The 22,760-nt window shown below is 42.7% G+C and overlaps 1 protein-coding gene and 1 long non-coding RNA gene across 2 annotated transcripts in view; one reads left to right on the top strand and one right to left on the bottom strand.

Moving 5' to 3' along the window:
- The window catches only part of LOC136425079 (laminin subunit alpha-1-like), a 26,528-nt gene extending 3,768 nt beyond the window's left edge, over positions 1-22,760 (bottom strand). The window contains exon 1 of the mRNA XM_066413837.1: positions 22,479-22,760. Within this exon, the coding sequence (XP_066269934.1) occupies positions 22,479-22,665 (187 nt within the window). The 5' untranslated portion in view covers positions 22,666-22,760. The remainder of the gene's footprint in view (positions 1-22,478) is intronic.
- Positions 17,126-19,082, top strand: LOC136425588 (uncharacterized). The gene is made up of 2 exons (XR_010754085.1): positions 17,126-17,426; positions 18,653-19,082. It is a non-coding gene; the product is annotated as an uncharacterized lncRNA (long non-coding RNA).

The following is a 22,760-nucleotide window of genomic DNA, read 5'->3' as shown; positions in this document are numbered from 1 at the left end:
TGCCTACGGATCCAACAAAGGTTTTGCTACGCAAACCTATAACGCAAACCTATAACTAAACAGGTTACTATTCTGGGAGCATTGATTTAGAGTTATTCTTCCCTTCCAATAAGAAGAAGGTCGGGAAATGCACCCCCATCATCGATAGGTCCGTAAGGCTTTTTTCAACTTGCACTTTTCTGATGGATACTGCGTTCTGGTTGCTTTTGCTGTGATACCATTCATGATGCTTCAGGTGCTGCCTTTTTTCCCCTTCTTGGCAGTTGAGAGTGCTAAGCAGAGAAAGCTGTATGGTCCACTTTGTAAGTCTTTGTAAGCATGGCGAAAGTCTTTAGTATGACTTGGCCGGGGATCAACCGGCAAGGTAAACAGAGAACCCATTATAGATCATTATAGGCTATGCGTTGCAATGTTGTAAGTGAAAACGTATGATAGATAACCTTAACGCCAACACTTTGCTTTTCTTGACGTTGCTCCAAATTTGATTTTCACGGTGATCTTGTCGGATGAATGTTAAGTGTTTTTTCTATTAGAAACAGCTGAACTTTACAGGCCACTTTGAAGTTTCATTCGATAATAAGACATGCCCCCACATGTCATAAAGCATCCAAATGTATCCATAGCTTCTTATGATGGCTGAAGTAGGTCGGAAATGGAGAACGAGTCTCATAGAGAGAATGAAAGAGGGAGGAGAGAAAGAGAGAGAGAGAGAGAGAGAGAGAGAGAGAGAAGAAGGGAGAGGAGAGGAGAGGGGAGGGGAGAGAAGGGGAAAGAGGGAGAGGAAAGAGAGGGTGAGAGAGCAGGAGAGAGAGAAAGAAAGAGGGAGAGAAAGAGACAGATGCAGAGAGAGGGGGAGCCAAAATAACCCATTATGTACCATAAGGCCCCTCTTTATCTTAACTAAACTTTCTCACAATTGCAAGTCAGGCATCTCAGACATGAAAGCGCCGACAGTTGCACTTCTTACGGTGATAAGTCGTCTTAATTCCAATTATCTGTTTTCACTTAAGAACTTGTACCATAGGTTATCGGGCGGAAATAGGGGAGACCGGAGGCGAGGAGATAACGTGTAGTGGATAATCACCGAAAGGGAAACCTCAAGTATTTTTGTTTAATTTCACCGATGATAATCGGTAAACTGCCTTTTGACGCAGGGATGTCCCTAAAGAATAAAACAGTGGTGCTGCTCCTTCCTGTTTTAATCACAGCTCCATCCTGTTGATTTTCAAAGTTAGAGTATATTTTCAAATATTTCCCCAAATGAGCCTATAGTTTTGCTCAAAACTCGATATTTCACTAATTAGACGAGATGTAAACCTGAAGTTGCAGGAAATCACTTCCATTTATGTCTAGAACAACTACTCTCCAGACCTCCCCCCTCGCGACAGGTATCCTGTGCTTGACCCCCCCCCCTCTCCTGCTCTTCATTTCTAGGGCGATCCCGGAGACGTACATGTAAAAAGTATACACCAGTTTTGTACAGTACGTACAAGCTTCGTAAGATGGAAAATGTCAGGACAGTCTTGGCACTCGGGAGCTATGATAGGCTTGCTCGGTTTCTGGCATGAACATCCAAAATTTGATGAACTTCAACAACTCGCACGACACACACATGCAAGAGGAAAAACTAGGAACACAGAAGAAGACCAACGATTTGTAAAAAGAGAATTAGACATGTACATCAACATTTCTTTTATCAGGCGAATGTCAGTCTCTGTGACATTCTGTGAGATCGTAGAAGGCTGATAAATCAGTCTTGTACGTAGCGCGCCTCAACCTAGTGGTACATTTGTTAGAACTGGTTACCGTGGGAACGCAGTCTGGTTCGAATGTTCCGCCTACAAGCTGGATGACACGACTAGGGTGGGCGCCAAGCCGGTGTAACATCCCAGACTACACCTCTGGACCAAACTGCACCAAATAGTAGGTTCATTCTGCCAAGTGGTATGTTTTGGCCTGTTGCAGCTAGTAATTTGTCCCTCATGTAGGGGCCTAACTTGGTAAAATAATTTTGAAAAACACTTATGTTTGAAATAGGTGTTACGTCAGGAAAGATGTTGATCCATTTATTTACAAAAAAATCCCTCCTTTAAAGCAAAAAAATAATTTTCTGTAGATATGGCCTGATTACTGTAGATTAAATCCCTTTACCGTTGCTTCATTCTGATACTGAAAATGCACAGGAAACATCGTAGTAGTTTACGTCAGAAATGATGAGATCTCTCATGACTGAAGCGCTACATACATATTATATAATTGGCCTAGATACATAGATATGGAGCAAGTACATGCCGTGCGAAGCGGCAGTCTGGTATTCCCTGCTACTTGTAAACTTTACAAGGCTGAAGTCGCCGTAATCAGGATCACATGGCGACTTGGTAGGGTGCAAACTAGCCAGGTTCTACATCCATTAAACGCCTGTATCTGTATCTGTATCTATATAGCCGGTATAACCGCCATCAGGCGTAACACACCAGCTTCGCAGGCACGCGGCGCGGCAGCAGCTGGTCATATTACACCGAACGGTCTGTTACACCTAGTCTTTGCATATCTGACTGCAACCGTTCTTTAAAGCTACTTAGTGATGAAGCTCCTACAGTACTTGATGACAACGAGTTCCATTCTACTATGGTTCTCGGGAAATACGAATTTTTGAACACGTCAATCCTTGGCTGATAACTCTGGTACTTAAAAGCATGACTATTTCTGGTCCTCTTCTGAGCTGGCATTAGATACTTATCAGTCGGTACGTCCACAAGTTTATTAGTCATCTTGTACATCATGCAAAGTCTGGACATTGTTCTCCTGTCCTCAAGTGACATCCATTGCAGGTCTGCTTTCATTTTTGTTACGCTGGCGCCCCTTTCATAGTTGTTCGTGCAGAATCTGGCAGATTGGTTCTGCACCCTCTCGAGTTTATCTATATCCTTCTTTGTGTATGGATCCCAAACTGTTGCAGCATATTCAAGGTTTGGTCTTACTAGAGACGTGTATGCAAGGGATTTTACCTTTGCTGGGCATGCCCACAAATTACGTTTGATCACTCCCAATGTCTGTTTAGCCTTAGTTGTTACTTTGTTGATATGGGTGTTCCACTTTAGCCCCGTTGTTAATGTAACGCCTAGGTACGGGTGGCTCTTTGCTGTTGCTAGAGCCTGTCCACAGAACTGGTAGGTGGTTACAATTGGGTTTCGTTTGTTTGTTATATGCATGATGTAACATTTTTCCGGATTAAACTGCATTAGCCATCTGCTTTGCCATTCTTCGAGTGTGTTCAAATCTTCTTGCAAAAGCTGTGAATCACTCTGTGTGGACAACTCTATATATAACAGGCAGTCATCGGCAAATAACCTAACATTTGAATCAAGCTGGTCTGGTAAGTCATTTATGTACAGGAGGAAGAGTAACGGTCCCAGAACAGTTCCCTGTGGTACGCCTGACGCAACTCTAACTGGAGCTGAGGCCTTGCCTTCTACCACTACCGTCTGTTCCCTATTGGTCAAGAAAGCCTTCAACCAATTTAGTGTGGTGCCTTGAATTCCGTAGTGCTCTAGTTTAGTGATGAGTCTGCTATGTGGGACTTTATCGAAAGCTTTAGTAAATCAAGAATTGCTAGATCTACCTGTTTTTTACTGTTCAGTGCGCCAGCTATGTCGTGAGCTGTCAATATAAGCTGTGTTTCTGTGGATCGCTTTGCTCTGAATCCATGTTGGTAGTCAGTCAATATGTTGAAACTTTCTAAGTGTTTCATGACATGACTATGGATAATGTGTTCAAGTAGTTTGCAGGATATACAGGTCAGTGATACAGGTCGGTAGTTGCCGGGGACAGCTCTATCTCCCTTTTTAAAAATGGCACATATATTTGCATCCCTCCAGTCTTTGGGAATTTCTCCTGTGTCTAACGAGTGTTGGAAAATATTGGTTAACACAGGTGCTATTTCGGTGGCTGTCATTTTGAGGAACCAAGGAGGTATTTGGTCTGGACCAGATGCTTTAGATGGATTGAGCCCTTGGAGCATTTTTTCGACACCATTAGGGGAAATCACTATGTGTTCCATGGGAGGGGTACAGGGCTGTCCGAGAGTTGGCATGTTTGTTGTGTCTTCCTCTGTGAACACACTTTTAAACTGTGAACTGAGTGCCTCTGCTTTTTTCTCGCTATCACTGACAATGGAATTACCAATCTTTAGAGGGGCTACGCCGACAAGGTCTCTTCTTAGGCCTTTTATGTATGACCAGAATGTTTTGGGTTTGTCAATTATGGCTTCCCCCAGTATGTCTGCCACATATTTTGAATGTGCTGCTCTTATGCTTTTCTGTACGCCCTTCTTAACTCTCTTGTATTTGTTCATGTCTTCCTCTCGCCCTGTTCTCTTAGCTTTGTTGTAAAGACGTTGTTTCTTACGACAATGCCTTCTTAGGTTTCTGTTGAACCAAGGCAGGTTGTATCTGCTTGATGTTGTTTTACTAGGGATATGCACGCCTGATTCTATTTGTTAGAAGTAGGTGTGTGGGCACAGAGCTGAGGCATTAAATGTGGCAAAGAGGGTGATGCATTGTCTACCAATGGCAATGCAGTTTCTGGAGAATAAGGTCACGAGTTCGAATCCCGTCTTATCGGGCAGTGACACAAGATGAGCACGCTACTGAGGGGCTGCAGTCCTTATCATGAAACCAGTGTCTATTGACAAAGGCTTTCTAACGCTGTTTTTGGTATACGTAACAACAATATGCACTACAATGTCGGATCGAGTTGATTTTGCATAGGAACACGTATCCAGACACCTTCAATGGTGTTTTTTTCTTTATCATCCTCAATTAGCAAGTAGTGTGGCTTATAGCTACGGCTCGTGTTTTAACCAAGCACATGAGGTCTCTTATGTTTTCAATAAGTGTGTTGAGTCCTTTCACGTGCAGAGGTTTGACGCTTGCAGCTCGCTCATGCACGGGCCCGTCGGCTTTACGTCACCATCCGAAATAAGGCTGCAATCCCTTACCACATGCCCTAACTGGGGTAAATGCGGTCATATGGGTTGGTTGCTCTTCAGTCCTTGTCTCCACCAAACCCTTCAGGGGGGCTCGGAACAAATTGTAGAAATTGTTCAAATAGGGAGAATGTTTTGCCAAGACGAGTTGGACTGCTGGGGGAGTTCAAATTAGCTCGCAGAGAGCAAATTTAAGTCCCATGGTCGGTTAAATTCCCTGGCAAATTGTTCCACCGTTTTGGGCAATTTCTACCATTAATCACACTGAAGTGTCTGATGGGGACTCAGTTTAGTTCCACAGATCGTAGCATTTACAATTCAGCTTCTGATTGCGAGGGCAAAGCCCCCCTCCCCATACCATAAAAGCTTAAGAATTTGTAATCAACAAAACTCGTTTCCTCTACCTCAATTACTATCTTACATGCACGACATTCTTCTTAATCTCGTGTCTCTAATGTCGAAAATGTCCCTCACGGTACCATACCCCCGTCTGATTCTTATAATGGAATAGCCCTCGGGGGAGGTCAGCTGGAGGTCAAGGTCAAAATGGCGGCGTGCCAACCGAACAATTCGATAATGAGTGTGACTTCCCCTGCATTAGAGTGTCTGCTTCAGTTTGTAGTAACCTATGCTAATGTTGGTACTTATCAGAGCATACAGACTTGATGCTACGGACAACGTTACAGAGACCAAATATTGTAAGAAGATTTGAATCGACAGCACACTTGTCTAGCACTGTCTGACGAAACGTTCAAACGATAACCTTTTTATTCCACACCCATGATAAGGGTTCTTTTACTAATCCGATCAGACTTCTTAATATATGACATCTCTCCATAACGAGATGTCTTTCCGTTAAGATACTATTGTCTGAGACCTTCTCCAAACTAAAAGTTGCTAAAAGACCAAATCTTACATATGAAGAGACTTAAACCGACTCCCCATCCCTATTCCTTTAGATATATCTGTCTGAGATCTTCTCCACCCTTCATCTTACTCTACGACCAAATCTTAGCAATAAAAAGATGAGAAATGTTACAACAAGAATTAAATCGACAGATAATGCATGCAGCATGGCCAGGGTCAATGCGAAGACTACAAGGGCCTGTTCCACAACTATTATCTGCGCCGGGATCAACTAAGTTGCTTTAGGACCGAATCATACGAATTAAGGAGTGACAAATGCTGCAACAAGAATTAGATATAAACATTCTCAATTTTCTGAGAAGACTCCCCATCTCTATCCCATTATATATAACTGTCTGCGATCTTCTCCGCCCCACATCTTGCTGTAAGACGTCGCTACAGTGCACAGCGCGAGGTCAGACAGGTGATAAACACGCCGGAGACAGCCCGGCATGAACCGTGGACAACATCACCCACGCTAACTTGGTGTTACGGAAGACACGCTATAAAGACTCCAAATCGAAGGCAAGAGAGTGATAAAGAGAAGGACTCTGGAGTCTTGTTCGGCCATGGCATGGCTTCAAGGATCGCAACAGGTAATTTGGATGGTGACGTAAAGCCGACGGTCCCGTGTACATTGTATGAGGGAGCTCTGGGCGTTAAAATTCTGCACTTGTCAAGAACTAACAGCTTTAAAAATCTGAGCGTCATGCTTCATCCTCAGTCAACATTGGTCAGCTATATGTGGCAGGGGCTTAACTCCCAACCATGGTCTGGAGAAGGTCGGGAGGCCATGGTTGGAAGGCCTTGGTCAGCTATGTGTGGCAGGGGATTACTCCCAACCATGGTCTGGAGAAGGTCGGGAGGCCATGGTCGAGAGGCCAAAGTCAGCTATGTGTGACAGGAGCTTTTGATATCATCTGAAAGTAAACAAGGCCAAACGTAAGATCAAAATCAGGACACGTCCTGAAACTGACAACATGTGACGTTGCTCAGGCTCTACAAAGTCTGGACTTGATTTTAGCGTGATTCAATTTCCCAATCTAGACGGCGAGACAGGAATTGTTGGGTTGAAACCTTAGGGTTAGCGTCTTAGGGGTATGTTATCATTGTCAAAGTCTTTAAGGAGGTAAAGGTTCTTGTCGGTTGCCAGCGAGTTAAAAGGTAACATGTCACATTATATTTTGCTAGGATGGAAGCTGGGAAGGAAGGACGGTAGTCTGGTATCCAAAACTATTTTAGCTCCCGGGTCTCTTCTGCCTCCTCCTCAAATACTTGCGGAGAGGACAGAAGACTTATGATAGGTTTAGCTATAATTGGTTTGGATACCAGGTAAGAAGGACGGATGGATGGAATCAGGAAGGAGGTAGCAGGGGGAGGGGTTGAAATATCCGCCTTTGTCAAGATAAGATGGTCACTCCTGTCAACACATAGATATATCATATAGATGAAGAAAGAAAGAAGACAGAAATAAAAAAGAGAGAGCGAAAGAAAGAAAGAAAGGAAGGAAGAACGGAGGAAAAAGAAATAGAAGGAAGAAATGAAGGAGAGAAAGTAAAAAAGAAAGAAAAATAATGGACGAAAAAATTATATGGAAGAAAGAATGTAAGAAAAAGAAAGAAAGAAAGAAAGAAAGAGAGAGAAAGAAAGAAAGAAAGAAAGAAAGAAAGAAAGAAAGAAAGAAAGAAAAAAAGAAATGTAAGGAAAAGTATAAAGCGAATAATTACATCAACACCGCACACCGGTGTTAATCGTCGCAAACCAAATTTGGTTGCGTTATTACGAACACAAATAACGTATTCCCAAGATTTCTTAACCAATTACCCCCCAATACAACACAGTGTGCAGCTAACATATCATCACGTCCTTAGATATCCTCCTTAGCAAAGATAATATTTTTCGTCCACTCTCAGACACGGGAAGCTTTTAGCGGTCCCTGTGGAGGCGTCGCGTTCCTGGGGTTCTGTAAGTGAGGACAAGTGCACTTTTCAAGTTCACTGCTGATCCTGAGATTAGGCAACATGAACTTGACTTTATGGATGACGTAAAAGCTAGACCCTAAAGCTAGCGTGAGAGTGGAAAAAAGACTGTCCTGAAATATTAAAGATGTTCTAAATTTGCTTGAAATTGAAGAAATTGTGAATTGTACCAACAGAACAGCGAGCACCCTGTACATTAACCATGACGATTATGCTTGAGACAAAGACAAACGACGTTTACTAAGTATATAGTTTGAATTTCTAAATTTCTCGACGATTGCTTGTCACATATGGTGCCATCAAAATATTTCATAGCCTTTCAAAGTGTACAGCTGACTAAACTGTACCCCTGTAAGCTTGTTGACCTAGAATACATCCATGAGAATAAAATGGTCGGGACTATTACCGTATAGCCCTCTGTATACATTCTCTGCTCTTACAGATTATACCAGGGTACTAGTTCTAGTGTGGGGTACGGTTGGACTGCTACACCTGACCGGTGTCACAGCGGACAATTTGTCTCCTGCTAAGTCTTGCTGCCAAGCAAAGTGACCCAAAAACCGTCCGTCATCATTAACCTCTGACCTGGCCCCTCGTGCGGAACGGTGGGCGTGTTTCTCCGAGCAGATGAGAAGGATCAATGTTCTAGGCGTGCTACTGAAGCCCCTGTCACACACACACACACACACACACACACACACACACACACACACACACACACACTAACACACACAGACGAACTGACACACACAGACGAACTGACACACACAAACGAACTGACACACACAGACGAACTGACACACACAGATGAACTGACACACACAGACGAACTGACACACACAGACGAATTGACACAGAGACAAACAGACACAGGCACACACACACAGGCACACACACACACACAGACGAACTGAAACACACGGGCACACTGACACACACAGGCACACTGACACCCAAAGAGAAACACACTCAGGCACGCACTCACAGACAGACACACATACAGGAAAACAGACAGAAGACGCACACACATGTTCACACTGACAGACCACCAGACACACGCACAGACCAAGGGAGCTCACCCCTCGGCTTGAAGTAATATATGTGTGCGTGGGTGAAGACCATAAAATCAAGTCCACGTGCAGGAGGCCTTAGTCGGGTATGTGTCTTAAGCCCCTGTTACACATGGCTGACCATGGCCTCCCGACCCTCACCAGACCATGGTTGGGACTTAGTCGTGAGCAAGATCATCTGTGGTTGGGTGCTGGTTGGCGAGGATGCCTACTAGAAAAGTCAAAGCCGGGCAAGTTACTTTCTGCTTGGATGCTATCAGAGGAGCGAACTGGAGTTTGAATAGGATGAATTCCAGGCTACTTCCAACCCAGCGCCGACCTTGGTTGGGGAGTGGTCGCGAGCAAAGTCGTGGGAAGGTCCTGAACGTGTGATGAGGGACTTTTAAACATCACCCCCTCGCTATTTGGTTCTTCTCCTTCCCCCTACAAATTGGTGTTTGTTTTTGTTCCACTGGGTGTTAATGAATTATTCCCCAGACAAGCCTCCGTCTTATCTCGTGTTTAGATAACCGCGCGGTTTTACATAACGCCTCGCCTGTTTCCTCCACAAATTCCGTTTATTTATAGGCATGACCTCAAGGTTAACGTATGGCAAGCAACTGTGGTGATCTTTAAGACACATTTGCTTTGCATCACCGACGTTTGCTTAACGGAATAAGGCCGTCGCATGTACATTTCATGGATGACAACCATGCGTGCCTTAGCTTTCGCCTGGTACTGAAAAAATTCGCTTTCCTTTGGCCAATGTGGCAGGAAAATACTGAAAATCGGAAAATATTTTGTAAAATTATATCTGTTCTATCGCAACCATGACAAGTGGAGTAGCATTGAGTATGGTTGTCGTTGTAGTGACAAAGATAGCAAACTACTGAATACAGGAAAAAAGACGTCGGTCGCTGTTTTACCATGTTGTGTCCGTTCAATGGCAATGCTTGTGACAGCGTTCATGGTCTCTCTGTTGGCACCTTTTTGCCCGTCGTGTTTTTTTCACCCTCTCGCATTAGATTTGGAGTCTGCCGAGGACGTCACCCATAAAGTTTACTTGCCGTGGCCTGAGAGAACGCCAGGGCCGTGTTATGTCAACACCGGGGCTGTGGCAGGAATTACGGTGATTAAGGCTGAAATGTTTAACAAATCACGTCAGGTTTTGAGTGAAGGGACGCGGGCTGAACGGCAAGTCGCTGTGATGCAACTTCAAATGTGTTTTGTTGGGGAAGGGTGTACCTTCAACTCTGTACGGTATAAAGTCTGTATCCGTTTGTTCAGACCCTTCACCCTAATAAGTTGTACTGTAAAGTGTGAGCAAGCAGCAGCAACGTATAAGGTTTGATTCGAGGCTGACGTTAGCCTGAGTGTCATCTTGGTTAGTTCCAGCAAGTTATACAAATGAATAACTTGCATAATTTGCATTAATTATACAAATGAGGTCCTCATTAGCAATATATATGGCCAGGTGTGTTCACCTTTCCTAAAGATACCTACATCTCAAATATGACATCCGCAGCTTTAACGGTAAGGGAAATGCAAGTTTCTGCATAAATTATGAAAATGAGGTCCTCATTAGCATAATCTATGTCCAGGTTCCAGGCTCTCCCTTGGAGAATGTAGAGCCTGGAACTAACCAGGATAACACTTAGGCTAGGCTGGCTTCACTTTACGCTAAATTCAGGCGTCAATTGCATTTTGTGCAGAATGAACCGATTACACTCTATAGCGGTCCGGCTGCGAGTTACGTAGAATTAAAACGGCTCATTGCTATAGTGATAAAAGTATTGAAAGTGGAAAGGTCCAATGTCTTTTGTGGAAAATCATTTTACGAATTTCGAAATTGAAGGAAACGAGTTAGAATGCCTACAATTAAGAGGATTATTTCGTTTAAGCTCAGCTTTCAAACTTTAATCAAAACCGCATGCAACCCTCTGCATTGATGTGCATTCTGTAGCTATATTTGGCATCTAAAACCTTCAGTATCGGTTCAGATTAAAATGACCAGTGTTATACAAATATCGATTATATCAATCAGAGTCTTCCAGCAAAGATTAAGCTCGCCCACAAAGACTAAAAGTGCTTCAAATGCTATAGCCCTTTCCATAATCATCATTTTGCGGTTATCTTCTTCCTTAGGTTAGAGTACTCTAAGCGGGTATCTCACAGAACTGCGCCAAATTGCACCAAACTGCGAAAGGCCTTTGGAAAGTAGCACAAACTGGCGCCTGAAATTGCGATTTTTTATATGTAATCGCAGTTAGTCTAATTGTGCAAATTAGCTAAAATGGCACAAAACGCCACAATCACTGAAAATCTCCTTTTCTGTTTGTGGAGGTGACGTATTTCACCCGTACACTGCACCTCAGTGTGACTACAAGGGGAAATTGCATGGCGGAATTTCGCAAAGTTGCCGCAATTTGGCGCGGTCCAGTGAGATACCTATGAGATGCCTATGGGGAAAATTTTCGAGACAGAAAAAAAGCGGTCGCCATGGCCAGGTGGTCGTCTTGAAAAGGTGGTCGCCTAGGCAGGTTTGAATGTACCCGCTTTACCCATTGGCAAAGCTGTGGTGCACAGAAAACCAGTCACAATTTGACCCTACAGGAAAATCCATTAGCGTAAAATGGTTGACATTTCAAAACGGCGCGCGCGATGTCAGAAATGTTAACCTTCCACAAGGGGTTCCCAATTAAAATCAAAGGGACTTCCGTTGAATGTGTGGATCTTTTGTGTTCTGAATGTGAAGCTATGTTTCCCAATTAAAATCAAAGGCAATTCTGTGCAGCACACGTACACTGTTACATTGTTTTCAATGTATAACTATGTTTCCCAATCGAAATCAGATTTTAGCCTCTACTCTCAAATTGGCTGTTACTTTGTGTTGAATGTAGAGCTATGTTTCCCAATTAAAACTGGTGTTAACTGTTAGTGTTAACAACTGCATAGCTCCCTTGTTTTGAATGCAGCGCTATGTTTGTCAATTGAACCAAGCTGCTAGGGAGCTCAAAACTTTGTCACTTCTCCCCGTTCACAAAGGCTATCTGTCACTTCAATTTGGTGAACGTACTGAAGTACGTCTTCAGATCAAAAGAAACAAAAACCGGAAGTTTCGCCACACTACCATAACAATCCGCTAGGGCCCAAAATCTAATCACTTGTCTTGAGGTCTCATCAAGACCTTCCCGCATACCACACCAAGTCAATTCTCGTTTTTACAGACGGACAAACAGACAGACAGACATACGAACGAACGCAACCCAAAACATAACCCTCTTCGGCGAAGGTAACAAAGCCACTACTGTCCAATGCACTGTTACCATGCTTTGAATGTAGAGTGATGTTTCCCATTTAAGATAAATACGTTGTCTGCCAAAAGCGTTGTTCATGTCTTTTGAATATAGATGGATGTTTCCCAATTAAAGTCAAATGCGGTGTCTGCCCAAAACGCTCTTCCCTTGTTTTGAATGTCGAGCTATCTTTATCAATTAAAATAAAATATGCTGTCTGCCAAAAGCGTTGTTCCTGTGTTTTGAATATGAAGCTATGTTTAGTCTGAATGTTGGCGTGCCAGGAAGCGTGCCTTCTGTCCCAAACGAGTTTTAAAATGTCTGTGAAAAATACACCAGCTGCTGACATACAGTAAACAAACAGAATTGTTCAGATCCTTGCCAAGCCAATCACAATTACAAGGGGTATTGTTACTATGAATGGTTTTGTATCTTCGTATTCTTAATAACAATTTTCCACTTTTCATAACAGGCGAGTGGAGAAGAAACTGTTTTTCTAAGAGTATTTCATTTACCTAGATTTGAAGATCCCATTATCCTTTGCAACATTTTCAAACTCTTCAGCTTTTCATCAAAAAAAGAGCTTGCTGTCCATCTTACCATAAGGCACAGAATAATCTATGTAATCAACTTAGTCTCAGTAAGTCGGCTTTTCAAAGCTAGTATAAACCCTGATTTTAACAGTCAAGGACCGAGTACTTAAACGCTGACAGAAAGCTGAAACAGCTCAAAGCCTGGTCATTGTGAATTGTTCATCAATGACGAACCCAACACTCGCTCATTCCTAGTCAACAGCTTCATTAAAATGGACACTATACGAGTTACATTACACTTAAGTATTTTTTCTTTGGTATAGCAACTAAAGCTTAGCCTGGGTACGTACCATCCTTCCTAGTAACCTCTGGCTCAATTTTTTCGCTTGAGATTGAGCCAGTGGTTACTACGTATATGGAGGATCACCGGGTACCCAGGCTAGCTATGGCTACAATGTTGGGGGCACAAAACACAAAGATACAATGAATACTTCCATTAATTAATTCACTCATTCATTTCTTCGTTCATTCACTCATCCATTCAATACCCCCCCACACACACACACACTGTAGTGACTGCACACACACACACACACACACACACACACACACACAAAAAAAAACACACACACACAGAAGCACGCACACACACACACACACACACACGTACACGCACACTGTAGTGACTGTACACACACACACACACAGATGCACCGAAAACAAAGACTACATACATTAATCCATGTAACAGCCGCGTTCCTAGGAAGCTTGTACTTAACGCCGAAGGGATCTCATTCCGGATTAACAATGCAGCTTTAGTGCAGGCTGACCCGAAACCAACAGGTCGACAGGTGTAACATGGCAGGGGTCTAACAAACTGCCTTCTAGGTGTAGCAACCTGTGTCCCTGGTGTAACAAACTGCCTTCTAGGCGTAAGAACCTGTGTCCCAGGTGTACGTCACAGAAGGGCAACAGGAAGAGTACACGCCCAGAGAAAACAAGCGGCATGTTCCCTACTGACCGATTCAATACCACTGCTCCCATCGGGTTGGAATTTGAGCCCAGAGTTTCAGATAAGGCGTGTGTGTGTTTTAATAGCCTGGAAGCCAGACCGTTCCGATGGCTAATACATACAGCTCCCCGGCTCCAGGGCCAACAGGTCCCAATAAAATATCTGCCACAGCCCCTGAGTTAGACTAGCGTACAGTATCCATACATAATATGCAGCTAGCAGGTTTGAATACAAGGCTAAAAACCAGATGACATAGGAAACATTTGTGTGAGAAACCATCAATTCCTTCCTATGTCATCATGTCCAAACTGTTACTCGGAGTCTGAACTCAGGGGCTGTGGCAGAAAGTTTCCTTGCGGGGTATGTTAGCCCTGGCGCTGGGGAGCTAGTCTGTGTATATGCCCTGGAAACAGTCTGACATCCAAGGTCTAACCCAGGGCCTGTGGCACAAGTTTCCTTGGGGGCATGTTGGCAGTTTTGACAACTGTGGGAAGCGTGTTTTGATGGATGGAGTAGACATCACGTATGGACAGACGGGTGACGGATCGGGGAACAAAAATTAAAGCAAGATAAAGACCGAAAGTGATGAAGTAAAATATAGGCAATCTTTGAAGAGAGAGGGGCAATGGAGAAAGGAACGATAGAAAGAGGGAAAGTAGGAAGAGAGGAAGGAGTGAGGAAGAAAGGAAGGAAGGAAGGAAGGAAGGAAGGAAGGAAGGAAGGAAGGAAGGAAGGAAGGAAGGAAGGAAGGAAGGAAGGAAGGAAGGAAGGAAGGAAGGAAGGAAGGAAGGAAGGAAGGAAGGAAGGAAGGAAGGAAGGAAGGAAGGGGAGACAGATGAAGGGAGAGAGAAGTAGCCTGACCTTCTCTGCCAAATTCAAATTCACCAAATCCCTGTAACTGTAATCTAAACGTTACGGTATGTATGAACATATTTTCCAACATGTGCACTTCTATGTATTTTCCGTTTCGGTCTGAAGGAAGCGAAGGTCCGCTCACAAACGTCTTATTCGGTATGTTGACAAGCCACGGAAGCAGACGTCACAAGGACGACACCTCGAGGCCACAAGTCTTACCAAAAGGCCTACTTCGGGAATCATCGGGGGATCATTTAACCAGCTACGATAGCGTCTGACTCTGACTCTCTACGCCCTACAGTATAGTGCTACAGAATGCCTCTGAGGTAAGAAAGGTAAAGCAGTCATCCTCAATTGAGGCGAAGCTTGATGCTTTTTAAGTAGCTAATGATCATGATGGTAGTGCACTGCAGCTCGCGATTTTTAGCCAAGCACATCGGGTCACCCCTACTCTTCTCAATAAGTGTGTGGGGTTCTTTTACGTGCAGATGTTTGACGCTTGAGACTTATGCCTGAAGCTTCCTCTAACACGGGGCTGCCGGCTTTTCAGTTTAGAACGATCCGCCGTAAATTTTTATCAATTGAAATCCACTCCTGTTTTTACCAGACGTAAACCTGTTACTAGTACATAATGATATGCATTCTGTATTTCATACCATCTATATTCTCACATTCTCTTCTTTGAATATTGTTTTGCAACCACATGATAGAACGAATGACATTGCCATTCAGAATTTGAGTAGTTGTAGCGAATAAACATGTAAAGAATTATAGACTAAAAAGACACACACACCCCCATATTTGTTGGATCAAGTACGGGTTGAATACAGTACACTCTGTAAAAAGAAGCGTGTCGTACATGTAAGTGGCTTCAGGTTTTCCTTATCAGGCCGCAACTACGCAATCATGTGTTATTAAGGTCACCCCAACGTGACAACTAACTGACACCCGATAACAATCTCAATTTAAACAAGAGCTTTTAAAAAAAGCTGGCGTTTCGGCTACGTTTATAAGTGTGAATTGTCTTTTCCCTTTACTTGAAGTAAAATCTGCCAGAGGAAGTCACTCAAGGGCTGTTCAGTCTATAAGAAAAATTGTCATTTTGGGAAATGAGTACTGTTTTAATAGAGAAAGGCAGATTGGGGAAAGCAATTTTGAAGTTACGTCACTTAACTTAAGTGCTTTTGAAAAAGCTGGTCTTGGCCTACAACTTGTACTTATTTGTAAAATGTATAATAGGCTCATTATAAAAGCTATCAATGTAATTATGTACATGGCACGCAATAAAACATAAAATTTGAAAAAGCACCATTGAATCATCAGCACTATGGTAATTAAGTGAAATAGAAGTTCATAACAGCTAAGGTTCTATCTAAAATGACTACCAAATGTCAAACAAATCAACAGCTACCTCATCCGTATTATTCTGGTTTCCGCATTTACAACATTTCTTCCTTATTTTCCTGGGTAATTTTGCTAAAATTCATGAAAATTCCCATAGTTTTGTGCCGAGGGGCGCCACTTTCCACGTCCGTGTTGTCTGAATGAAGTCGATACTGAACAATGGAGCATTTGCTACTGTAACAAAGAATCGCTGTTTTGCAAACAACATCAAGAGCCTCTGTTTACATCGGGGATAGAAGTTTAGTGGCGAGTGTTTTGCAAGAATCATCTTACCGCGCATAGGAGCCGCTGCACGGTATTTTCCATTACAATGAACAGAAAAATTCGAATGCCGGGTTTGGAATCTATGAAGTCCTGTTCATAAGACAAAGGCCTTGTATATATTAAATGAATATTTAAAAATAACAAATATAAAATATTTCTTTATTTATTAATGAAAAAAATGATATTCATAAATATGATATTGATAGATTAATATAATATCAATATATATTTTTGATATTCAATATCTAAAAAGAACAACAAAAAAACATGCACGGACACGAACCCGGATCTTCTGGGTCCGAAGTGCTTCGCGTTGCCAGATCGGCCAAGCTGCGGTACGTACTGGACACTCTGGACGTAATGCTATAGCCTCACTATATGGTATCATTTATGCCGATTTTTGGTCGTTTTCTTGACGAAATCATTTTTTTTCTTCTGCAATCTTGTGGAATAGATGTAATATGGTCATTTTTCAGGATATCAAAGTCCGAAACCACAATGCAATGATATTTCCGAACAGTTGTAGCAGTTACATGCGGTCGCCGTCCTGTGTCACATGCAAATCTAGCCTGCCTGCATTTTCGTGCTCTCTTGCCATATAAGGCAACGGCTATACAAGGATTTGAGAACGTATTGCCATATAAGGTCTTGTTGTGTGCGACACAGTGTTGAACCAAGCTTCCCTGGTTCCTTCCTCCTTGCTTGAAGGTAAAAGCCAGGACAATGCGTTCCGGCGCGCATGCGCCGAAACGCAAAAAAAATGGTGACTCAGTAAAATTCTTTGATAATTGCTATCAATTAATCATGTATTTATAAAACACAACTTCGTCGTAATCAGTCCAGAACGTATCCCAAATTGGATACTCTGTGATGCAAGCATTCAGCCAATCAGATCGCCCGCGCGGCTATGACGTCATTTTACCGCCAAAGCCTGTCTCAGTCAGAATCTTTGCTCTTTTTCTAGAGATTTTCTTCTTCTACCCCCTATATCTCAGTGGTATAACCCAGTTCAGAGGTCAAATATACGTCATAGACTCCATAGACTCTTCCAGCCGAAAAGGACAGGTTTGCACGTGTGTTTTGATCGGACAAACCGCTCCAAAATCGCTTATTCTGTCGGTGATGGCGGGCGAAACGTCAGGTAAGACTACAATTTACACATTTTGGGGGTTATTTTGCTGGCCTAACTGTATGTTTACATGGAATTGGTGGTAGTTCTTAGCAATTTTCCTTCATCGTCTGTGTGTTTTTCTGTCGTCTGCGCCATTTTGTTCGGTAGAAAAATGCACTGGAAAAAATGTACATGTTTTTGAAGTTGGGAGGTTTCGGGCCTAGAGGCGCCCGGCCCGTATGTTTTTTCATTGGAGTTGGGTCACGGGCGCGTCGTTTCTCTCGGTGAAAAATCCTTCTCGTTGCAAAATGCAATGTTTTTCATAACAATGAATAATTTCTATTAATTCTATAGACCCTCTGCCATCCTTCCATCTGGGTTTTAGTCAATACTTTTACTGTAGAAAAATTGTACATGTTTTTTAAGTCGGCGATGTCACGATGTCAGCTGTTTAAGCGGGGGTGGGGAGGGGGGCGCGAAACCGCTCACGTGCACATGAAATCTATAGCTTTACGTATTTTTTTGACAACGCCGTAGTTCGAAGTTTGACGCAGATGTGAAGGTCTTGAATAGTTTTTGCGTTTGTTGTCATTCCAAAAAAGATATCGGAATGATGGCATAATTTTCTGGACGCAGTCAATTTTGGGTTGTTGTATCTATACTAGTACCTACATGTTATAAGCCTTTATAACACACAGCTTCGAATCAAAAGATGATGTACAATGTCATACAGAATGTAATAAAATGTTCTTCCTGATGTCCACATCTTATCAACAATTGAATACTAGTTCCATGTAATGTGTATTTTCGGGTCCATATTATCTTGTCAATTGTCCTTACTATGCTAATCCAATTATTGTCAAGTATTGTGTAAACTCCCATTATTTGCTTCCATGATTTTTCACCAATTGTCACTTCAAGTCATGCCAATTCATATTTAGCCCTAGTATAGATGCACTTTTGTTTGAATATTAGTATACATGTAGCTTACATCCAATTTCTATGCATATTATAGTTAGGTTTTTCTGTATTTTTTGATGTTGTTAGTCCTGGATCTTTCACCAGTTGATCATACAGTATCATGACTGAGTCAAAAAGTGCACGATCATGTATGATTATCTGAGTGATATACAATGTACATTGTTTTTTGGTAATGATTGATGGATTGTTTGCTCGGTGTTGTAATAGTAGTAATAGTACCTACAATTCAACACTGTTGATATTTATTCATTTTGCCTATGTCATTGTATTTGTAGATGAAAAACTGGAGGATGGCCAAATACAGCTGCTGAGAACAAAGTGTCACCTGTGTGGACATGGTGTTGGAGATAGAGAGTATCTGTGTTTGTCGTTTAATGAGAGATTTTCAAACATATTTCGAATAGATCTCAATTCAGATGTACCGCCTATTCATTCACCATATGTCTGCCACAAATGCAGGTGTAAATTTGACAGGTACACAAAAGCTCCCAACAAAGATACCTTCCAAACATTCACAACGCCTTACCTGTTTGTAGCACACAGTGACTCATGTCAAATCTGCTACGACAAAACCACAGTCAATCACAACTACAGCGCTGACAAACAGACCAACAGGAGGGGGCAGAAGATGTTTCAGTGTTTGCGATACTAATCTTGTACTTAAAAATAAACATAAAAATACATAAAATCTTTGTCTTATACATACATCTATCTATCATGTGTTTTTTTTAGGTTGTAAGTTGTTAGTTGTTAGTAGACGGCTGAATTTTGTGCCAACACAAGTAAGCGGAGCAGTATTTTGTCAAATACTGTTGTCATATACATGTAGATATGTAGCAATGCATTGATGACATGGTATGTTCTGTATATTTCATTGGCGGACACTTTCTTCAGAACTCAGTTCAAATTCGACAATGAATGTCAACTTTGATGTTTGAATATTTCTGTATTAATCTTGTGCTTTGTCAAAATGTGCAATCTTGTAGTAGATATAGTATATACAGCTGAACTTACAGCTGCAAACACAACAAGCAAGTGGATTGATTTTTCTATATACTACTGCATGTTTCTATACATACTCTAGTATGTGTATACAGTACATATGTGTCACGTATACAATGTATCAGTGAATGAACAACAGAAAGGAAGCAATGTAAAGACACTATGTTTATTTGCAAAATGACCTACAGTGATAAATGGAAAACAAACTTTATGTTATAAGCAGTTAGGTAAACAACACTTCAAAACTAGGTACAAGTAACATTATGTTCGGTTCATGTACATAAATATATTTTACTTTGAGGCACATAACCTGCTGTGTTGTCACATGTGTTTCTAGAGACTATCACTACCCTTTCCACGGGTAGATTTTTAGTTGTCTGGGTGCAAGCCGCTCTCCCCTTCCTGAAGTTCCTCTGCTTTCCTTTTGTGTGTGGTAAGGCCGTGTTGTCTGCTTCATATGTTTTTCTATAGAAGTTGGGTCGATAGCGCACCGGTTCTATTGGAGAAAAATCCTTCTAGTTGCAATACGCAATGTTTTTATAAACACTCTTTCCACATGGGTTTCAGACATAATAATTTAATATTTATGTTTAAAAAATTGTACATGTTTTCTAAGTGGGCGATGTCACGATATCAGCTGTTCTCGTGGGGGTGGGGAGGGGGCGCGAAACCGCTCACGTCCATAGGAAATAGCTTCACGTATTTGAAGAACGCCGTAGTTTTCATTTGTAATTTTGCGACATCATATCAATAGTACATGTATTTTCAGCTTCAGCACCATGGTAACTAAATCTAGTAACTTACGGCGTAAAAATTATACATGACAGTGTAGCGTTCCCACTCCCCGAGAAAGCAGATCAGAGACTCACGTCCGCCCGTGAAAAACTCGCAAAAATCACTATATCGTTGTTATGCTAGTAAGAACTGGAGAATTTCCACTTCATGTCAACAATGCAGGAATCGTTCATCCCGTCGATTAACCTGGCAGATAATTTTGCGAGAAAGGTAAGTCGGAGGGCCGTAGCTTTTCTCAGAAAAGCTCAACAAGTAGGTCAACTTTGACGGGACAAATCTCATTTCAAACTACCTTTTGACTTCTCGAATGACCTACCCGGGATTGTTCAACTTTTAGAGATCACGGTAACACATATAATAGCTCGGTTCGACGCATCGTGACTGCGCCAGTACTTCTTGTTTGCAGCATAATATTTGTGTACTCAAATCGGCGTTCCATCGTCCGTCCGCCGTCTTGGATTTGGGGTCAAATTTTGGGGTCAAGAGAATCACGCCTGCGCAGCACCGCTGACGGCGTGATTAATGACATATCCTAATCGGGATACGTTCTGGACTGGTAATCAGAATAAGATGTAACATGCTACAAATCAATCCTGTAGTTTGACTTGATCACATGTAAACACACGCGCCCGACAGTCACTGATGACTGTACGTTTTAATTCAAAACACAGCAGCGGCCATCGCTTCACTTGTCAGACACAGATGGTCAGTCTAGTTGTCCTTGAAGCCGAGGAATTGCCCTGTGTAGGCCCTGGATACAGTCTGCCATCCAGGCTAAGGACATGTTGGCCCTAGAGCCGAGAAGCTGGCCTGTGCCGAGGCCCTGGAAACAGTCTGGATTCCAGGCTACTCAACCTGCTGTTACTATTGAATTTACGCGATCGAAGCGTGCCAATCCTGGTATGCGACAAAAAAATATTGGGTTTGAGTGGGTTAATCCTCCGCTGACAGCCAGATCTACACTATATATGGCAGCTTTTGTGACTTGCGATAAAGCTACATGTACTCTCCAAGTAGATGTTCGGCTCCGACTTTTTAGTTTTTTTTGTGGGGCTTTCTATTTTGTCCCGTTTTCTATATGTCACCAAACCGTTTGTACGGACATAAAGAAACGGGACATAATAGAAAGCCCGATAGAAATGCCTTAAAAAGACAAAAACAAGGCGGAAACGAACATCTGCTTGGAGAGTACGACAAAGTACGGTAGTGCGACTAGCGCCTTGGATAGATCTGGGGTTCAGCCATGTGATGACGGATGACATATATCGGTAAACATCCCCGCGGCGTAACACTTCAGGTCTGTACTGCGGGCTTCAAGCTGCGGTGGGAACTAACGCATTCTTCGATTTCTCTTTTTATAACGTAAAACTACAAAAGGAAGACATGGCCATAGCCAAACTCAAGTGTATAACAGCAAAATATGAAGAAGGAGTCAGACATATTAATAATAAAAAATAAAATGATGGTCTTATGTCACCCTTTTCGCTTATAGAATATCAACTGAAACTAGTGGAAGAACAATATGTTACAAAATCACAAAATCGATGAGCTACTACATTTTGTGACTTTCTACATGTTTTCATCCATTGTTATTTTTTGCTCGGCGTTTCCAGGGCCTACACAGGCCGACACCTCAGGTTCAGTGCCTTGAGGGCATGTTGGCTCTGGTGCCGAAGAGGTAGCCTGTGTAGGTATGGCCTGGATGCCAGACCCCCAAACTCTAAAGTATCTATATTTTGGAGATTCGGGGTCTTGCATTCAAGCTAGTATCTGGAAACAGCCTGGCTTCTATGTCAATTCTAATACGGATTATGATGCAGAAAACGACATTAGTCCTTACTAAGAAGATCAGACTAGACTGAGGAAACCGTCGGAGAGGCGTCCATACTAGACAGGATTTCGATACAGGATATAAGATGAACCATAAGATGAGTACATACTGGGATAATCTCAGTCTGGCTTGTCAGTCTGGAAGCCAGACTGTTTCCGGGGTATAAACAGGCCAGCTCCTCAGCTACTGGCTAGGGCCATGAGGTCCTGGAAACAGCCTGGCTTCCAGGCTAATACTGTTGTAGATTACGATACAGAAAATGACACGAGTCTTTTTCTAGAGAAGATTCCAAATGCAGGAAACGAGATGATTACATACTGGTATAGCCTGGAAGTCAGGCTGTTTCCCGGGCATAAACAGATCAGCCTGGAAACAGTCTGGCTTCCTAGGCTATGTTGGTACAGATCATGGTGTAGAAACGGAGTCTTTTTCTAGAGAAGATTTCAATGTAGGAAATGAGACGGTTTACATACTGGGGCAGTCTCTCTCGTCCGATCGGTCCCGACAGTGGGCCACCCCGTCACACAGCCGCGTCCTCTCCAAGCAGTAACCGTCGGCACACCGGTAGAAACTCCTCGGGCACGGGAACTGCCCCTCCCCGAAGGAACACAGCAGCAACACCGCTAGAAACCCCACCACCACGCTGACCCCTAGCTGCATGGTCAACCCGCTACGATGCGATACTTCACACGCAAATAGAGCACAGACACGCTAACGCAAGATGCGCGGACGGCTTTCCTTGCCCGGACTGCAAA

Source organism: Branchiostoma lanceolatum, chromosome 19, assembly GCF_035083965.1.
Source record: "Branchiostoma lanceolatum isolate klBraLanc5 chromosome 19, klBraLanc5.hap2, whole genome shotgun sequence".
Classification (NCBI taxonomy): domain Eukaryota; kingdom Metazoa; phylum Chordata; class Leptocardii; order Amphioxiformes; family Branchiostomatidae; genus Branchiostoma; species Branchiostoma lanceolatum.
This window is presented reverse-complemented; position numbering and strand designations above follow the sequence as displayed.